At 35.9% G+C, this 18,538-nt stretch overlaps 1 protein-coding gene across 5 annotated transcripts in view; it reads right to left on the reverse strand.

Moving 5' to 3' along the window:
- Positions 1-7,769: 7,769 nt before the first annotated feature.
- Positions 7,770-18,538, reverse strand: part of ZBBX (zinc finger B-box domain containing) — a 173,611-nt gene continuing 162,842 nt past the window's right edge. For all 5 annotated transcript variants that reach the window (XM_058295228.1, XM_058295229.1, XM_058295232.1 and 2 more), the window contains 3 exons: positions 17,924-18,181; positions 9,789-9,927; positions 7,770-8,038 (listed from right to left, as the gene is read on the reverse strand). In XM_058295228.1, the coding sequence (XP_058151211.1) occupies positions 7,912-8,038; positions 9,789-9,927; positions 17,924-18,181 (524 nt within the window). In that variant the 3' untranslated portion in view covers positions 7,770-7,911. The remainder of the gene's footprint in view (positions 8,039-9,788; positions 9,928-17,923; positions 18,182-18,538) is intronic.

Genomic DNA, 18,538 nt, shown 5'->3' on the forward strand with positions numbered 1-18,538 from the left:
GTTCTTCTAGTTTCAGTACATTGAGAGGGTTTCTGTACTTGAAGGAAAACATTTCTAGCAAGAAGTCAGTCAAAAATTTAGACAGCTGGCTCAAGTTAGGTAATTTTGGAATGGGTTTCAGTGGATTGAGGAGGAAGAACTATCATCTTTCTATGGCTCTCTGGTGTCTGGTCCTACAGCAAAGGGATGTAATCTAGTACATATCTTAACAATTCTGTGACATAAAATTCCAGAATATCAGCTCAAGAAGGGGTGGACAGCAGAGATCTTCTAGTATCCTAGGCCACAGATCTCAAACATTTTGTGGCAGAATTCTTTCTTCCTTCTTACAGAGAACCCCTTTATATATATATAAATCAAAATAGAGAAGCTTTGTTGAGGAACTCAGTCCTCCTTTGTACTCCTCTCCCAAATTAATAAATGCTAAGAGTTCTCAGACTTAGTTGTAAAACAAGTTACTTCTCATTTAAGCACTGCTATATAGGAAGATAACAGAAAGGCTTTATCTCTGGGACCATCTGCAATCCCAGATTTTCTTATCCTAACATTCAACATTCCTATAGGAAGCAACTTTTATGTTTTTTCTAAGTATTTTTCTGAAATTTTACAACTTCATAGGATTTTAAATATCCTAATAGTTGGAACATTCGAGACAAACATTTCTTATCACAGTATTTTTTAGCACAGTGCATTGAAAGTCTTTGCTAAAGTAAATTGGGTTGGACATTAGCCCAAATACTGCACTTTAAAGACATGCAGAATGTGTTTCAAGAAGTCCTAAGGTAAAAACTGAAGCTGAATAATCATGAGGTCTCTGTATAACATATGCCTTTCAGACTAAAACAGAAGCATGGATTATATAAGAAATTAAGTGATTTAACTGTAGTAATATTTCATATTTGACCTATTTAAATCTCAAAAGGTTGGATTCTACTACAAAATCCATATTTTCTGGAAATAAACTGCTCTGAATCAGTAATGAAGATAACATCAGCAGCTGTGACAGAGATGTCAGTTGCCTTTGGTGTCCACTCCTCAGGTCTGCATCACTAACATAGTGCCAATTTTATTCTGAGCAGCTTAGTGCCTCCTTAATCGATTACATTTCCAGATTTCCTTTTACATCTAGAGGTGGCCTAATTCTGGCCAATATGATATAAGTACAAGTGTGTGTGAGACATCCAGGAGGAATAATTTAAAGGGAGTTAACTCAGCTAGGAAGTATGCATCTATTGTTCTCCCCACTTACTCTCTCTTGATGCCTGGAACTTAGACTGTGATGGCTAGAAATGTTCATCTTAGATGATGAAATGACCTTTGCAAAACACTAAGCTATAGTTACAGTTGCCATACCAGCTCCTAACTGCCTACTTCCAGATCTAATTTTACATGTGAGAAAAATTAACTATTTACTGCACTGTTACTTGGGTTTTCCTGTTGTCAGAAATTAAAGCCAGTCCTAACTGATATAATAGTCTAACCTCCAAGATATTCTTCCAAGGCTATGGCATATGAGGTCAGAGGGAAATTGTGTTCAATAAAAACTATTTCGAAAAACAAAATGCAAACCTGCTCACTGCCCATCTGTTTTTCCAGTTCTCATATTTTAAATACAAAAGCTGTTTTGAGACTGTCATCATTTGAATGAACAAAATGTTATACAACAAAAATATGACTCACTTAAAAATGTGAAATTGTGATGACTATGCTTATGAGCCTGTGCACCTGAAATATGAACTAGGCCTAGAGCTGCAGGGTGCCTAAGAGTTACCTCCATGTTGCTCAAATGTGGTCACTCTCTAAGCCAAACTTAGCATGTAAATGCATTACCTTCCCCCTAGCAAGGGACATGGCTACTGGGGATGAGCCTCCCTGGTGAGGGATTACTACCAAGCACCAGCTGATGATGTAACTAGAAAAAGACCTTGAATAAAAGGGTCAACTCAGACCAGCAGAATATCTTAGCCTACATGTAATATCAGATGTTAAAAACTGCTTTTTGACCTTGGATAAAAGGGGGAAATGGAAAAGACAAATGAATTTATATGGCTAGGAGTCTCCAAAAAAGCATCGGGAGATTATCAGAGGGGTCATACTTACAACACCTCACCAGGGTCCCAGAGATAGCCAAAGTAGGTACAAGCCGAGGTACTAGTTTTCCTGAGGGTTACAGAGACCCACAGGATCTATGGTCATGGCAGATGGCTCTGGAGTTCAGTACCATGTCAGTTGACCCTACTTTGGAGTTTGTGTTTCTGAGTGTGATGGAGTTGGACTCAGAAGTGACCTTTCTACACATGCCTTTTCTGTTACTTTTACCAGACTTGTGGTTGGTGCTGGGGTTGGTGTATACTCAGATACTCGAATCTCTGGACTGTCCATGTGACAGCCAGGCTGTGAGCTGCAGCAGACTTGCAACTCCTACCCTTTGGTTTATTGGACTTACCCCAGCTAGCTAACAGGAAGGTAAAGAAGTTCAGCCACCACATCAGGAACAAGAGTGCCTACAACTGCAAGCAGGAGAATTGCATCCATCATCCATGTGGAATCTAAGCCCCCTCTTGATATAGAGGTGGTGTGGACATAACCTATCCCAGGGTCCACAGGATGGAGGAATAGAGTATGGATTAGAGTGGATTTACTGATATTCTACTACGGAACTATTATGATTAGTAATGGAAGAAATTGTACCATTGATATGGAGAAAGTGGCCATGGTGGCTGCTGAGGGTAGGGAGAGGGAAGAAGAGATATGATGTGGGGGCATTTTCAGGACCTGGAGTTGTCCTGGGTGGTACTGCAGGGACAGATGCTAGACATTGTATGTCCTGCCACGGCCCACTGGGTGGACTGGGGGAGAGCGTAAACTACAATATAAACCTCTATCCATGTGGTACAGCAGTGCTCCAAAATGTATTCACCAAATGCAGTGAATGTCCCACGATGATCAAAGAGGTTGCTGATGTGGGAGGAGTGGGGTGAAGGGGGTGGGGGTTTATGGAGACCTTATATTTTTTTAATGTAACATTTTTTTAAAAAATAGAGAAAAAAAGAAGAAAAACAATTATCTAAACATTCATTTTATATTTGATTTATTCTAAGCATATAAGAATAAGTTACTTTTAAAATAGAGATGAAGTGCATTTTCCCCTTGAAACTCTTTATAAGCATCTGTATTCAAAATAATGTGTATTTTTTTCTGGATATAAAGCAACATACATATTGCTTCTTTCAGCAGAAGAGCATCTAGAAAGCCCTTTCAGAATCATGTTTCTAAAACTAGAGTGCCTACAACTGAGAGCAGGGGGATTGCATCCAGTATCCATGTGGAATCTGAGCCTCCTCTTGACAGGCAGGTGCAATGGACACAGCCAATCCAAGGTCCACAGAGAAAAGGTGGCTTTGGAGTGGGAAAAGTGGACATGGTGGCTGAGGGGTGTGGGGAGTGGCAGGAGGAGATGAGATGTGGGGGCGCCTTTGGGACTTAGGGTTGCCCTGGATGGTGCTTCAGGGGCAATCACCGGATGTTGTGAGTCCTCCCAGGGCCCACTGGACAGAGTGGGGCAGAGTGTGGGACTTGATGTGGACCGTTGACCATGGGGTGCAGAGATGCCCAGAGATGTACTTAGCAGGTGCAATGGATGTGTCATGATGATGGGAGTGAGTGTTGCTGGGGGGGGAGTGGTGGGGTGGGGGTGGTGGGGTTGAATGGGACCTCATATTTTTTTTTAATGTAATATTTTTACAAAATCAATTAAAAAAATAAAAAACAAAAAATAAAACTTATTTTATATGTATTAGAAATAAAGAAATATAAGATAACTTCATCAGTCAATTAAGTCTTTTCATTTTAAACCTGTCACCTTATAGAGAACATTAAGAACAGCTTCTACTTTTCCTTAACTATAGAAGACATTTGCATTAAAAGAGGAGGATCTTTATTTCCTTAGAGTTCATCTATGCCTGCTGGTTATTCCCCAGCTAAGTCATAATTCTGTTTGCAACATCATAATCATTTACCCAGAAAACAATCAGGGTGTCACTAACAAAGAATTATAACATTAGGTGTGGCATAAACTACAGGCACAGATGAACTCAGAGGAAATAAAGATTGTTTTCATGTAAATATGGTTAGTAATAAATAACATGGGATGAAAATTATGATGAAACATATTATCCCATAAAAACAGATTTGGGGAGGTATAAATACTATGTTTTTTAATTATTCCTCTCTGGAAGTATGATGCACAGAGTGTTTGTAAAGTGCTGGTGCAATTTTAATGTTTAAAACATTGAATTTAGGGAAGCGGATGTGGCTCAAGTTATTGGGCTCCCGTCTATCATATGGGAAGCTCAGGGCTCTATTCCCAGGGCTCCTGGTGAAAGCAAGCTGGCCTGTGTGGCAAGTTGGCCTGAGTGGAGAACTGGCCCACAGGGAGTGCTGGCCCCAGTGCTGGCCCACTCAGGAGTGCTGGCCCTAGTGGAGAGCTGGCGCAGCAACATGATGGAACAAAAAGAGACACAAAGGAGAGAAAATAAGGGACACAGCAGACCAAAGATTGAGCACCCCTCTCCCACTCTGGAAGGTCCCAGAATCAGTTCCCGGTGCCACCTAAAGAGAAGGCAAGCAGACACAGAAGAACTCAAAGCAAATGGACACAGAGAACAGACAATGGGAGGTGAGTACTGGGGGGAGAAATAAATAAATCTGTTTAAAAAAACCATTGGATTTACACATTATAGAAGAAAGCTATAAACATAGAGAGCATGTTTCTGAAAGATTTTAAATAAAACATACTTAGGTATCTAATCTTCAACATAAACACCAGTTTTGTACATCATTTAATTCTACAGCTCTCTAAAAGCATTGTGCATTATTGACACAGATGATTTTGAGGGGTAATGTTTATAATCTTGATATTAAATTCACAAATTCATCTATTAATTAACTTTTCTTTATATTTAATGATTTTAGCATAACTCATGGCAGAGTACTTTCCAAGTCGCAAAGTAATTCAACATTTACTGCACGTGTTTGTTAACCACATTCCTTTGAGGTAAATAAAAGCATTATCATTTTCTCCTTTTTATGATGGAGAGAAACATTCAAATAAGTGATCTGCCAGCAAGTAGATAGTGGAACCTAATTTCCTGAGGATAAATTCAGTATTTTTCCCACCATTAAGTCATGTCATTCCCCTTTAGGAAAAGCCAGAGACTGAAATGGCTTATCAGTTGGACCCTGCATATTCATTCATTCATTCCCTTACTATCACCCCATCGAAGTGGCTGAGTGGATAGGATTGGAAAAAAAGGACAAAATCCATGCATGCCTTTACTGAAATTTACAGTCTACCTGGAGAGATATCCTTGCAAAGAATGTAAATATAGTAACAATTATAAGTGTTATGAAGATGAAAGCAGGATACCATGAGAAAGAATAAAGTAAACGTCAAAGGGAATTAATGTAGATTGAGATTAGACAAAACTTCTTTGAGAAGTTGCATTTTGAGACCTAGGAGATGAGAAACAGCAAGTGGCCAAAACCAGAATGATATGAGCATCTCTTGTAAACTGCCCAACATTTGAATCATAGAAGGAGGGCAAACTATTTTTCTGAATTAAGTATTTTAAATATCTGAGTGCTCTATTACAGGGATAAATCCACTCTGAAGCATTTATTTCTCCAAGAAATGTTTTCTGTGCTTGTGACGTGTAAGGCATAAGTGTTAACTGATCTGAAGGAAAACAGACATCAATGACCTGTGTGATATATGACATGCTCAGAGTGTACCAGTCATGAATGATTTCAATGAATATTAAACAACATATTAAAACTATCAAAAAACAATTTATTTCAATTTGTTTCCATCTATGTAAAATTGTAGAATTCCATATGGCTATTATAACACAAGGCAAGTCTGGATATAAAAAACTAAATCCCAATATACATGTAAGATCATGAGGCCATTTTCCAATAGCTGTTCAAAGCCCGCTGTACTAACAACTTCAATCTCAGTAATACGGTTGGAATTCTTCAGGGACATCTGTAACTCAATTCTACCCAGAGATGGGTGTAGGCCTTTAACAGTGATTTTAAGCTTGAGCTCCAAAATGAAAGAACACATTGAAGCGGCTCCAGGCAAAGGCTCTAATCTTATTTAGTTTTTATTTTCTCATTAGACTAATGGAAATAGAATTAAGGAACTTTTCTGAATGTGTGGATACGGGAAGCAAATAAAGGCAGAAGGGAGTTTGTTCTGCAATTCACAGAGGACCCTCATGCTTATTTCAATGTCACAAAGGGAGTCAAATGACAAAGTCAGTGGCACACTGGTATTTTCACATTTTGGCTACAGATTCACTGATCACAACTGTCAGCTTAATTTTCATTTCAAAATCCTTATATTGTAAGAGGTAATGACATCTTATAAATCCTTTTTCTGATACAGTTCATAATAAAAGACTCAAGCTATGGCTGAGTAACATGGTAGGAATGTAGTGGTTGACTCCCTGCCTAACAAGGATAGGCCAACATCTCTCCCCAATTTGTCTGAGAAAAACCCTGGAGTTTTATAAATGTACTCAAAGGAACAAGATACTTCCTGGAAAAAAGAAGAGGTTGTCATAGAGAAAAGTAGAGTAGGGAGAGTGTTTAAGGAACTTTAAAGCTGAGCACACATGCTTAAAGAAAAATTAACATCCTTTCCCATGTTAATAGATGAGCAGCTAATCCCCATTTTAACACTAGACTCTAAAATTCAGCAAGCCAGCCATCTCAGGACAAGATGCCAGGGGGATTATTGACAGAAATGGAAAAGTTAAGGGTGACTCACCATTGTCTCTTTATGTCACTGTGGTAGAAGAAATGCTTAAAGGGCAGTAAAAATCACTGAGAAGTCACATTCTTTTTAAGATATATTTTTTTAATCACGTTATTCTAAAACAGGGCTCATAACCTTTTTTGTTCCATGGACCCACTTTTCAGTCACGTGAAAACCACATCGGACCTCTTACTAAGTCCACACTGTACTGTGTGTTATTTAATAAATATATCACACCTGCACCAACACATCCCCATAAGAATAACGTTTTTTCGAATTTGCAATTCAAGCTCAGAGAATCCCTGAAATCTTTCCATGGACCCCAAGGGGTCCCTTGGTTAAGAAACCCTATTCTAAAACTATGATTGGTTTTACTGATTTTTTAATATTCAGTTATCTTAACTAGTTTTAATAAAGGGCATTTTTATATTAAAATATATGGAAATGGCCATGGGTCTCATCATATACCTTATTCTCTTAAGAGATGATTGTGTACATGTCATTACACTTTATTGATGGCGTATAAGTATCAAAAATAAATTTACAGGAAACAACATTTGGTCTTACATGAAAGATATTTGACCCAGAATTTTCTAGTACCAACTTTTGAAGCTACCAGAACTTCTAAAAAAATTTAAAAACACAGGAACAGAAAAATTACTAATTACCAAAGTGAAAAGTAGATTCCAGGTTCAGTTGATGATACTGATGAGTGTGACATGGCTGTCAAGCGTACACTATTGCTGATGGCATCAATACTTATGATACAACTTAACATTGAAATATTACTTTAAACGTAATCATGTTTTATCTTAAGGGAAGTTCTATAGACATAGTTGTGACTTATTTTTTTAAGATTCACCAAATTTTCCTAATATGATTATTATCTATATGTAATATAGATTAGAGTTTGAGATATATCATTTGGAAGAAAAAGCTCATAAACTTATAATTTCACCAACCTTTATTAGTCTGTAAGCCTTGAACTATCAGAGAGATTAATAATCAAAATCTCCAGTATTTGGTTACCTTTTACAGTTGTTTGCTTTACTCTGGACAAAATGGAAAAAGTAATGAACAGATGGTCATTAAGTATTCTTTGACCACGGTAGTAGACTGACATGTTGCTTATCAAGAAAATCCTCTTCCTCTTCATCTGAACTACTCTCAGAAAGTGTCAGCCAATACTGAATTTCAGTATCTTTTCCAGAAGAGCTAGAAATACATTAAAAGATCAATACACAATATACAGAACCAAGCTTCAACTTTTCATTTATCTTCTGATCAATACTACATACATTGGAGGCAGGCAGATGTGAGGGGACCATATCAGAGTGGGGCCATAATTTTCAATGTGCCCAATATACCATGCCTCTTCTAATGAGAAATTCTCATCATTCTCATTCTCCCAAGAAATAATGCCACACTGGAACCAAGCAGAGAAGATTTTATGATCTCTGGTTGTATCTTCATTGGTGATTCAGAAAGCACTTCAGAAACTTGCAGGCCTCAGGGTCATCATTAAGAACATTCATCATTTCAAGTGGCCGGTTAATAAAATCCGAATGAATAGAGTGCCAGATAAATCACCTCTTTTGTGTACAGTAAATTAGGATATGTGGATAGCCAGTCAAGATATGCCAATGACAAAATTAATGACAGCCATTATTTAGTTTTTTTTTATTTTATTTTATTGCATATTGTATTTTATTGTGAGGAGGAATAAGTGGAGGCTCTAGCATAGGTATCTAAGTTTGGGAAGAGAGGTATTGTGTGGGGACAGAGAAAACTACATATCAGACCTTTTGGTCCTAAATTATCTAGACTTTCTGTCTATGTATGCCACTAAATAATACGAAATAACTCACTCAGTGCTGGTTAGAACTATTCTTTAGGTTATTTTTATGCCCAACACAGACTGAATTCCTAAGCTCGTCTGTGGACCAGTAAGGATCTAACTCTGGTAAAGTTTTCACTGATCCAAGAAAAGAAGAGAAAACAAGGACAAGGTAACGACTTTTTGATGGCATTTTTAATTTTAAAGGACTCTGCTTTATTGTTAGTATGTTCCCCTTACTTTTTAGCATTAAATGCCTTCTCTTTTATTAAATGGATGTGAGAGTAGGTGACAGGTTGAGTTTGTTTTTAAAGACATTTTTAGGAACAAAAACTTGACAAACTAATATTGGTCCCTCATTTTTTTTTCTTTTATTTAAGCCGTGTTTGGAATGTAAAAATCCAAGAACCATGGCTAAATGACTCCTTCCTTCAGAAAGACAAAACAAGAGATTGTTGATTCCCTTTTACTGTAATATTAAACTTCAAACTAATCAAAGAGATTTACATTTCAGGGGACTTTTATTTTATATTTAAGTTTAATCCTTATAGAAGGAGTCCTCCTTTTAAGAAATTTCAGGTTGTCAATATTAGACATGATAGATTCTTTTTCTGAAGAATTTATGTCCCTTATAAACTTATGTCCCTTATAAACTGATACAGAAATCCCTAAATGTGCCGAAATGATAAAAATTAAGATATGCTATCATCCACAATCTAGACTCAATTTCCAAAAATAAATATCAATAATCTATTTTCAAAATTTTATTTATATTGGGGAAGATTCTACTAATGAAAAGCATTGAAATTTATTAGGTTAATTAATTCAAATAATAATTATTTTATAAGAAGAAATGCTGAAGGATTGTTAAATTTCAAATGCCTTTTCGTTTTCTGATACACATTATGTAGTCCAGAACTATCTCTTCAAGTTAGAGTAACAACTTCATAACCTTTTTACTAAATCCTGATAGTAGGTCAGCAAAGGATGCAGACATTTTACAAAGAATGGTCACATAAAGTGCACACATGAGGACAATCTTTCTTTATATAGTAAAAATAACTAGATGAGCTTGTCAAAAATTTTACTATGCACTACTTTTATGCATAAGCCTCAGGCTTAACATACCTCAGCTCCTCAACTCCGCAGGGGCCACTTGCACGTGAGGTCTCAGGGAATTCTGTAGTAGTCTGACTTACATTTTGCGAAGGATTGTTGAAGGCCGGTAACTCTTCTAAGGTTAGGCTATGAAGTTTTTCTGAAGGATCTGAAATATTTTATTTCATGCATTGTCAACCCATAAATTCAAGAAACCACAGCACAGTATATGGTACTGAAAGTTTGCCCAGAGTAAACTACAAGCAGTTCAGTGCCAATACAAACTTTCAATCATCCCTCACTCTTCTGTGCTGATGTTTGCGTGGTAGGTAGAGGGTGAGGTAAGTTGATCAGAGATTCCATACTAGGGTATAGGCATCAAGTTACCTTAATTATATTGAGTTTTATATGTACATTATACTCAAGAAATGTGTCAAATATCCTGAGAATTCATCAAATTTCCAAGATAATAAAGTGATCCTTCTTAGTGGCTAGAATATTAAGCAACTCTTCAACCTGCCTGCATATTACACAGTTTATTTTTTTTTCCTCGTAAGGAATATAAGCTCTACTCCTGTACTGTCTGAGGCAAAGGTTAGCATTGGCAAAGCAGCCCTTTCTTTCTTTATCTCCTTGCTTTAATTTGGGTGGATAATAACCATTTGTATTTGAGGGTGGAAGCCTTAAATCATCTGCCATTTCATGTAGTAGGTCTTGATAAGAACAGAGAGTATACATTAAATAATCAAAATGTATAGGCAAGCATTCTTTTATATAAACTACCAAAAAATTCAAGAATAAAAATATATCATTACTACATTAGAAATGCCATAATGCCTTCTTTTTGTTATTGATGAAATTGTAAGAGCTATTTAAATTATACAAAAGGTTACACTATAATGCCTTTTAAAATAAAATTTAAGAAACTGGATGCTATTCTCATTCTCATGAAAGTGCCAAGTAAACCTCATTCTGGTCAGAAGGACCAAATACCAAGCTACATGTATTCTACACTAGACTGAAAACTAGTCTATTCTTGATGGTTAGTAAGAACTTGAAGTTTTTGAGCAAGCAGAAATTCCCTTATTGAAAATAACTTAGATTACTCCTGCTGAAAGATAGACTTTAATACATTTTACAGTTGGATGAGTCCTTAAAATTATCTAGCTCAGTGATTTTCAAATTATGGTATATAGAGGAACTGAGGAAGTTTGGGGATGAAGTTCCTGCTCCTGCTGCCCCCAAAAGCAATCAGGACAGCTTTATTTGATCTAGTTTAAATTGTGGGACTCTCTATAAGATTAATTTTGAATAAAAAATATTCCCCAGCTAAAATATTTGAAACCACCTGACTACTCCCATTCTCTTTTACTAGAAATTAGAAAATTGAGAAAGAGAATTGGTAATTTGTCTAACCCTGGTCACATAACCCTGGGTTAGAACTGGAAATAGACCTGATCCAATCTTTTAGTTCACCTACATTGCAAACTGCTGTGCTCTACGATTGAATTATTTAGCTTGAGGCTGTCATTTCCTCTCTTATTTTTCAACAAGGTGGAAAAAAAAAAAAAAAAGGCAGGTATCTAAAGTACCTTATCTGCACCGATGATAGAGAATGTTGCCTGTGGGAAGGCAGTCAATTTTCGGATTTGGAATTGGTGGCATTACGGTACTAAAACCCAGTAGTGATACTTCATTCTAAAGAACACCACCAAGAGAGGCATTCAAACTTGGTTAGATTTTTGAGCTCTAATCAAATAGAAAAAGAGCTAATTCAAATAGTGTAAATAGAATGAATCTATTTTATAGACGTATTCACTCTCAAAAATATATTTTAAAATACCACATGAAGTTAATGCAAGAAAAGATGACAACCCTAATTTTAGGTAAAGTAGAAGTCAGGAAAAATAAAACTGCTTACAAAAACCCTATTGCAGATAAGCATTAAACCCAGGTCATTATACAAAAATCTGAATCTCCTGATCTTTCTAAAATCAGGTAAGACCAGATTGAGACTTATATTGGAAAATTTTCTTTAAAACTGTCAAATTTGCTGATTGTTGAGCAATAGAATCAATTTCTTTCCCAAGAGTGAAGAGTACATATTCTTTGATCATGGAGGAACCTCTTTAACATATCAATAAACAATTAGACAAAGGAGAAACCTGATTAAATATAGAGTTCTAAAGTGTATTTCTAGAACTCAAGTCATCTAAACATGCGTAAAATTGTATTCCATAGAGAAATAAATCTTTTTATTTGAATAAAAAATCTTTTTATTTGAACAAAGAAATAAGTATAAACTTCTGAAAAAATGGAAACAAATCAGCAAAGCTATTTCCGAATAAGGAAGAGGGGGGTGATCTATAGCACTCTCTAGCATACTAACTATGATATTGCAAGTGTGGGAAGGTGTGACAACCAGGATACTCACCCTGGAACCTGTGAGCTCTATTCCCAGCCTATTCAGCCTCTTGTTTTCCCTTTTCACATCTATCCTCCCCACTCCCACTATGCTTTGCCTTTAAAAAAAAAAAAAAGTTATTTTATTATTTATTTATTTATTTTGAAGTACTGGGACTGGAGAGTGAACCTGGGACCTTGTATGTGGGAAGCTGGTGCTCAACCACAGAGCTATATCGGTTCCTTGTTTGTTTTTGTTTTCAGGAGGTACGTGGGCCGTCATACATGGGAAGCAGGGGCTCAACCACTCAAGTTACTTCCACTCTCTTATGCTTTGCCTTTTTATCCCCCCTTTCCTTACTTTCTCCATGACTTTTCTCTTAACTTCCACTGTGCTCATACTCTCTCCCTCTTAAATGGTCACAATATTGATTTGAAGGACTTCAAATGATATAAGCAACACTGAGGTATGGAGGCACACAGAGAGAATGTGGAGGTGCCTGGGTTTGTTCCTCAGCTCTGCTACATGCCCACGGAGACCATCGGCAACTTACTACATGGCCGAGAGCCTCAGTTACTGCATTGGCAAGCGGAGATTAAGAAAGGCACCTGCTCCATCCAACTTGTGGTGTAACTATCAACATTAAATGAAGCCACAATACATATAAACACAACTGCTGCTTATTATTCATTGAATGGTTTTATCTTCTTTATATCTGATTTTTTGCATTTTCTTTCACTTGTATGTAGTCCTTGATTTTTTTGCTGCAGCTCAAAGGTACCCTAAAGCAAAAAGATTGCCATTCTAGTCCTTTGTAACCTGGCTTACAGGAGTTATCTACTTAATTTGCTCACTACAAATCCCGATTAGAAGTATGATAGTCAAGCTATGAACAGAGTATCCAATTATTCAGGGAGTCACTGATTCACTGTTTTATTTCACAGACAGTATGTCTACATATGCATTAGGGAGATTTTTATTTTCCTTGTTTAAGAAAAACTACTTTCCTCTCTTTAATTACTCGGCTCAGCTAACTACCTGTGAGCTTGTACAAACATAAGATTGTCGTGGGAATTTAAAGTCCACAAAGCCTTTTAAACCACAAATCAGACTGTGTTGTAAACAAACTAATTATTTTTAACTATTGAAGAGGAGAATGCTTTAAAGTGCAGTTTCTGATTCCTTCTCACAATGCATATCTCCTGATATTATCCAAATTTCTTCAGGCTATAATAAGCTCCATAAACTGACAAGGTGCCTTAGTAAGTTACACTGCTATGTTGAATTTATCAAGGAAGTGATTGTATTGCTATTTACAAAGATATTGGTGGAGGGAATAATTATATAGTATGAACCATAGTTTAACTATAATCATCAGAGTGATCTGTAATAAAACAGTTAGCTTTAGAATGAAACAGATTTTAAAGTTGACTAAAAATCATGCTTCCAAGAGCATTTTTTGAGGACTTAACTATGCAATAGGTACCTTTAATTGTGTGTGCGCACATGTGTACGAGTGTGTACATGTGTGTACATGTGTGGTGAGATACCTTTTCAAAAATATATAATATATAAAATTTCATTCCATTAGCAAAACAATTTTATGAGATAGGTCTTATTATCATACCCTCTTTAGTATATAGAATCTGATACAAAGAGAGATTAGGGAAAAAAATAAGCTAGTAAATTGTGGTATCAAGTTCCAAAACTGGATCAGGGAGGGATGTAGCTCAAGCAGTTGAGAGTCTGTTTTCCATGAATCAAGTCCTGGGTTCAATCCCTGGTACCTGCTAAAAAAAACAAACTGGATCATCTTACTGGGGATTCTGCACTCTCAGCCACTCTGTTCTGCTACCTTCTCTTTCCTGATGCAGTTGCATCTGCAACCTGCACCCCTACCCCTACCCTGGATCCTTCTGGAAGGACACTCTGATATCTGCCATAGCAATCTGAATCAAAGGAGAAGCAGGGACTGCTTTAATTAATGTAGTTATTTTCCACCTTTTTTCCCAAGCTCCTTGACATGGTTCTTTCCAATAGAACTTAGAAAGAAGAAGTTGATGTACCCGAGAGCTAGGAGAAAACAAATCAGAAGGGTTGCTGCTCACAAAAATGCAGCTTTCCCAGTGAAGCAAACGTTTACATTTGTCTTACGAGTCAGGTATGTGGCTTCATCTAGGTGAAACCAAACCCCATGAAGAATTTTTTCCTATTGATCCCCTAATGAATTTTTCTGTCCTTTGATGCTAAATTGCCTACAAAGGTCATGTATAGAGATAGTGAATTTTTTAGAATGGAGCCTGATTTCACCATAGCTGTCACCTCACTGACTGTAAGGCTGATTCAGCTGATGTGTTGTTCCTTTCTTTCCTCAGAGTTTCAGGTGTGTCTTTCCAAATGCTGTGCACTCCTCCAAAGCCAATCTTCCAAAGAGAAAGAAACCCATTCCTGGGTTGTGTCCATATTGATTGCAATTCTGCTGTTGGGCCACCAGAAAAGCCCTGGCAGTTCATAAGCCATGTAGTGAGTATTTATTTCATTTAGGATAATTTATGTGCTCAAGTGAAAATACTGGTATGAGTGTGAAAAAAAAAATGAGTGACACAGGAAAAGAGTGAAGCATACAAGAGCAAAAAGTGATAAAGGAAATTGAAATTATGGAGTAGAAAAAGAAAGATTACTGCTTTGGAAACCACTGTATTTCATTTATAAATAATTGAATTTATAAATTTATCAAAATAAGAGACCCTTTATTTACTGATATAAACTATATGGTCATCTTTATAGATTCAGTTCAGACTGACATGCTTCTTGTTAGAATCGGCCTTTAATGTGAGAATTACGGCCAAAGAGCCTGATGTTTGATGTTTAGTAATTTAGAGTAAGGCAAATGAATGATGGGTGAGGATGGATCACAAACTCCTACTCCAGTTCCTAATGAAATGAATAAAAAAAGCAGAGAAATATGAATATAAAGTAAAAATCACAAGGGGAAATACACCAAAAAGGGATACAAGCACAAATAAACTTTGAAAAGGGGCCAACTAAGGAAACGAACCAAAAACTCTTTGAGGTCTGGCTGGGTGCTACTCCTGTCCACTGTCTACCTCCTAACACCCTAGAAACAGGAAAAGAGTCAACTAAAGTACAAAGAAGTCTCACTAATAGCACACAACTGGGAGAAAAGTAGGTAGGGAAAATAGAGGCAAACATGTGACACATAGATCATGACCATAAGAATATTTCCCACAAATCCTTTAGTTACAAAATAAATCATTTGATACAAATGATATTTTTTTCAGATACTTTTTAAAAAGTACCCCCACTCCAAGTCTCACAGATAAAACAACAAAATGTCAGATATCAAGAGTGATAGCAAAATTAAAAGAATAATTAAATTGTCACTTTAATGGACATTATTAGGATAACTGAAGAAAATTTTTTATTGGCTAATAACTATCAACATTAAATTTCCTGATTTGGATCACTGTGCTGTGCTCATGTGAGGAAATGTCCTTGTTCTTGGGAAATACACTGAATATAAAAGAAAACAACATTTCTAGCTTCCTCTCAAATGGTTCTCAAATGTCTGTGAGTATGTGTATGCAATGTGTGCATGTGGGGAGAGAGAATAAAGAGAGAATGAATGCAGCAAAAGATAAACAAGAAATGACAAGACTGAAATAATCCCAGCAAATGCAAAAGAAAATACAAACTTGTTAAAACAATTGAAGAAAGTATGAATAAATATATTATACAAACATTAAAAAAAAAACAATAGGTTCTCAGCAGGAGAAAGCCAAATGGAAAAGAAAAGCCATTCAAAGATACAATACAGGGAGTGAATGTAGCTCCACTGGTTGAGTGTCTGCTTCTCATGCACCAGATCCTGGGTTCTATCCCTGGTACCTCCTGAAAACAAAACAAGCAAGCAAACAAACAAGAAAACCAATTCTCATTGGGAGTGATAAAGCTCAGTTGTTGAGTGATGCTTCCCACGTACAAGGTCCTGTGTTCAATCCCTGGTACCTCCAAAAAAAAAAAAAAAGATACAATACAGAAAATTGCCCTGTAAATAAGGAGGAACTTACTCTGCAGACATAAATGAAACCCTGTGTTGTTTTGGAAAATGCTGAATTTACACTGAAACACAATCCAATAAAGTTAATGAATTTCAAGGACTAAAAAAAAAAATCAAGCATTCAGTCAGGAAAAACGCTTGCCATATGTAAGAGAAAGGGTGGAGTGAAAAATCAAAATGGCTTCAGATTATCTCACAGCAGAATTCAGAGGCAGAAAAAAAAAAAAAAGAATCCGTATGAATCAGTATGTGTGAAGTTCAAGTGAAAGGTGACCCAAGCCAATTTGTCTTTCAAACATAAAGGTAATGAGCATCTTAAACATGAAATTACTCAGGCAATAGAATCAACAAGAGCGCCTCCTGGCAGGTGGGGCAGAGGGAAAAAAACTATTCGACTATTAAGTTTAACCAAAAATAGGTAAATGGAAAAATTGCTATGAAGGACTAGCACCATATTTAGAATCAGAAGTTAGTGGAAAAATGTTAAATGCAGAAGAAAAGCAAATGTGACTCGCTAAATAATTCTAATTAACTTGCCAATCCATCATAAAGAAAAAACACAGACATTTTCAATAATGCCATAATAAAAGCTTCTAGAGATGAATCAAAATAAATAGCTCAAGATTGGAAAATCAGGGTAAAAGCACTGGTATTGAGCATTTAATCCATCTGAGATTTCCCTAAGCAATAGGAAATAAAAGGAAATCTTGAAAAAATAAAAACATTAACCTAATTATCACAGAGATAATCAAAACTGTTTAGAATTACTTGTTAAAAAAAGAAATAATGAAATAACAAATGAGTCCTCATCTTTCATTACAGGGATTTGATCATTACTGTATAAAACTAAAACATAGCTAAAAATGGTCTCAATTGCTTACTGCTTCTTTTGATCTTTTTCCTTTACTTTTAAAGGGATCTTATAAAAAATTTCAGATCAGATAACATAAAATGGCCAATATTCCACTGTTTTTGGTCTACAAATTAGGCAGTTTCATATGGTTCAACTTCATATTATTTTATAGTAAAAAATGTATTTATCTGAAATTTACAATTTCCTTTAGATTCATTTCAATGTTTGTTAAATTGAGTAAGTGCATATTTAATGATTTTATTTAAATTATGCAGAGCATAAATCTATTTTTATTAAATTATCATCTCTCCTTCAATCCTTCTAAGTATATATTCTTATATTTGTAATTATGATATAAACAGAAAGATGTTTAAAATGAAGTACATCAAATATTAATTATGGTTGTTTTCAAGGTAGTGAGATTTTGTTTGGATTATTTTTTTCCTTTCTTTCTCTGCATTTTGTTGTATTAAATTTTTCAAAAACCAAGATTTATCATTTTTCTAAAAATAGCCAAGTCATCATTATAATATGAACTAAAGGAGAGGACTACTAATTTATTAAAACAACAACTACAAGGAGAAAAAAGTATGGAATATACAAACCCAGAGAAGTTTCTGGACTGCCTCCTGGACCTGCAGCTGGTTTCTCTTATCTGAGTTTTATAGGGGGACAGTCAAGAAAACAGAGCAGACAAAAAGGCTGACAGCTAAAGAGGGAAAGGGACAGAAAAGGTTTTGTTTGCATGCTTTTTTTTTTTTGGAGTAAGATAAGATGAATCAGGCAGAAAGTTAACATTGTCTATGCTGGAAAATAAATAGCATTACCTGTAGGATTTCTCAGCACACTTAATTCTTTTTCCAAACTGTCAAGGGTTTGTTGATCAGCAGTGTCATCTAAGAAAGGCTCATTGTGGTCTGTAATATCAATATATTCAATTTCTGAAATTTCAGAAGCAGCTCTAGATAATGATCGAGCAGCTACACTTCTTGGTCGAGGCCGAGAGGATGAAAAGCAACTGGAGCTATTTTTAACAGAGTTAGAAAGCGGCAAATTTACTGTTGAAGGTCTCCGTGATGTCCAACCTAAAATGCAAAGCAAGAATTTTAAACATTGAATGATTTGTACAATTGAGTGAATGCTTAAAGATACAAAATACCCAACACACAGAGCATTTAAGTTCATGCAACACAGCGCATCTACTTTTGATCAAAAGTAGGTCATCCATTTTCATTTGTCAAACTTTCTTAATCTCAAATTAATTTGTCTCTGTCATAAAGGACACTTCTCCATTATTTTTCACTAATTTTTCTACATTCAGAAAAATTCAAATAAATGTTAATATTTACTAAAGCAAAACATCTATAAACCAAGTCAATTCCAGACCAAACCAGCACCCAAAGAGCTGTGCTATGTTTCTTAAGTTCTAGAGCAATGTCATG

The sequence above is a fragment of the Dasypus novemcinctus genome, chromosome 4 (genome assembly GCF_030445035.2).
Source record: "Dasypus novemcinctus isolate mDasNov1 chromosome 4, mDasNov1.1.hap2, whole genome shotgun sequence".
Taxonomy (NCBI): Eukaryota; Metazoa; Chordata; class Mammalia; order Cingulata; family Dasypodidae; genus Dasypus; species Dasypus novemcinctus.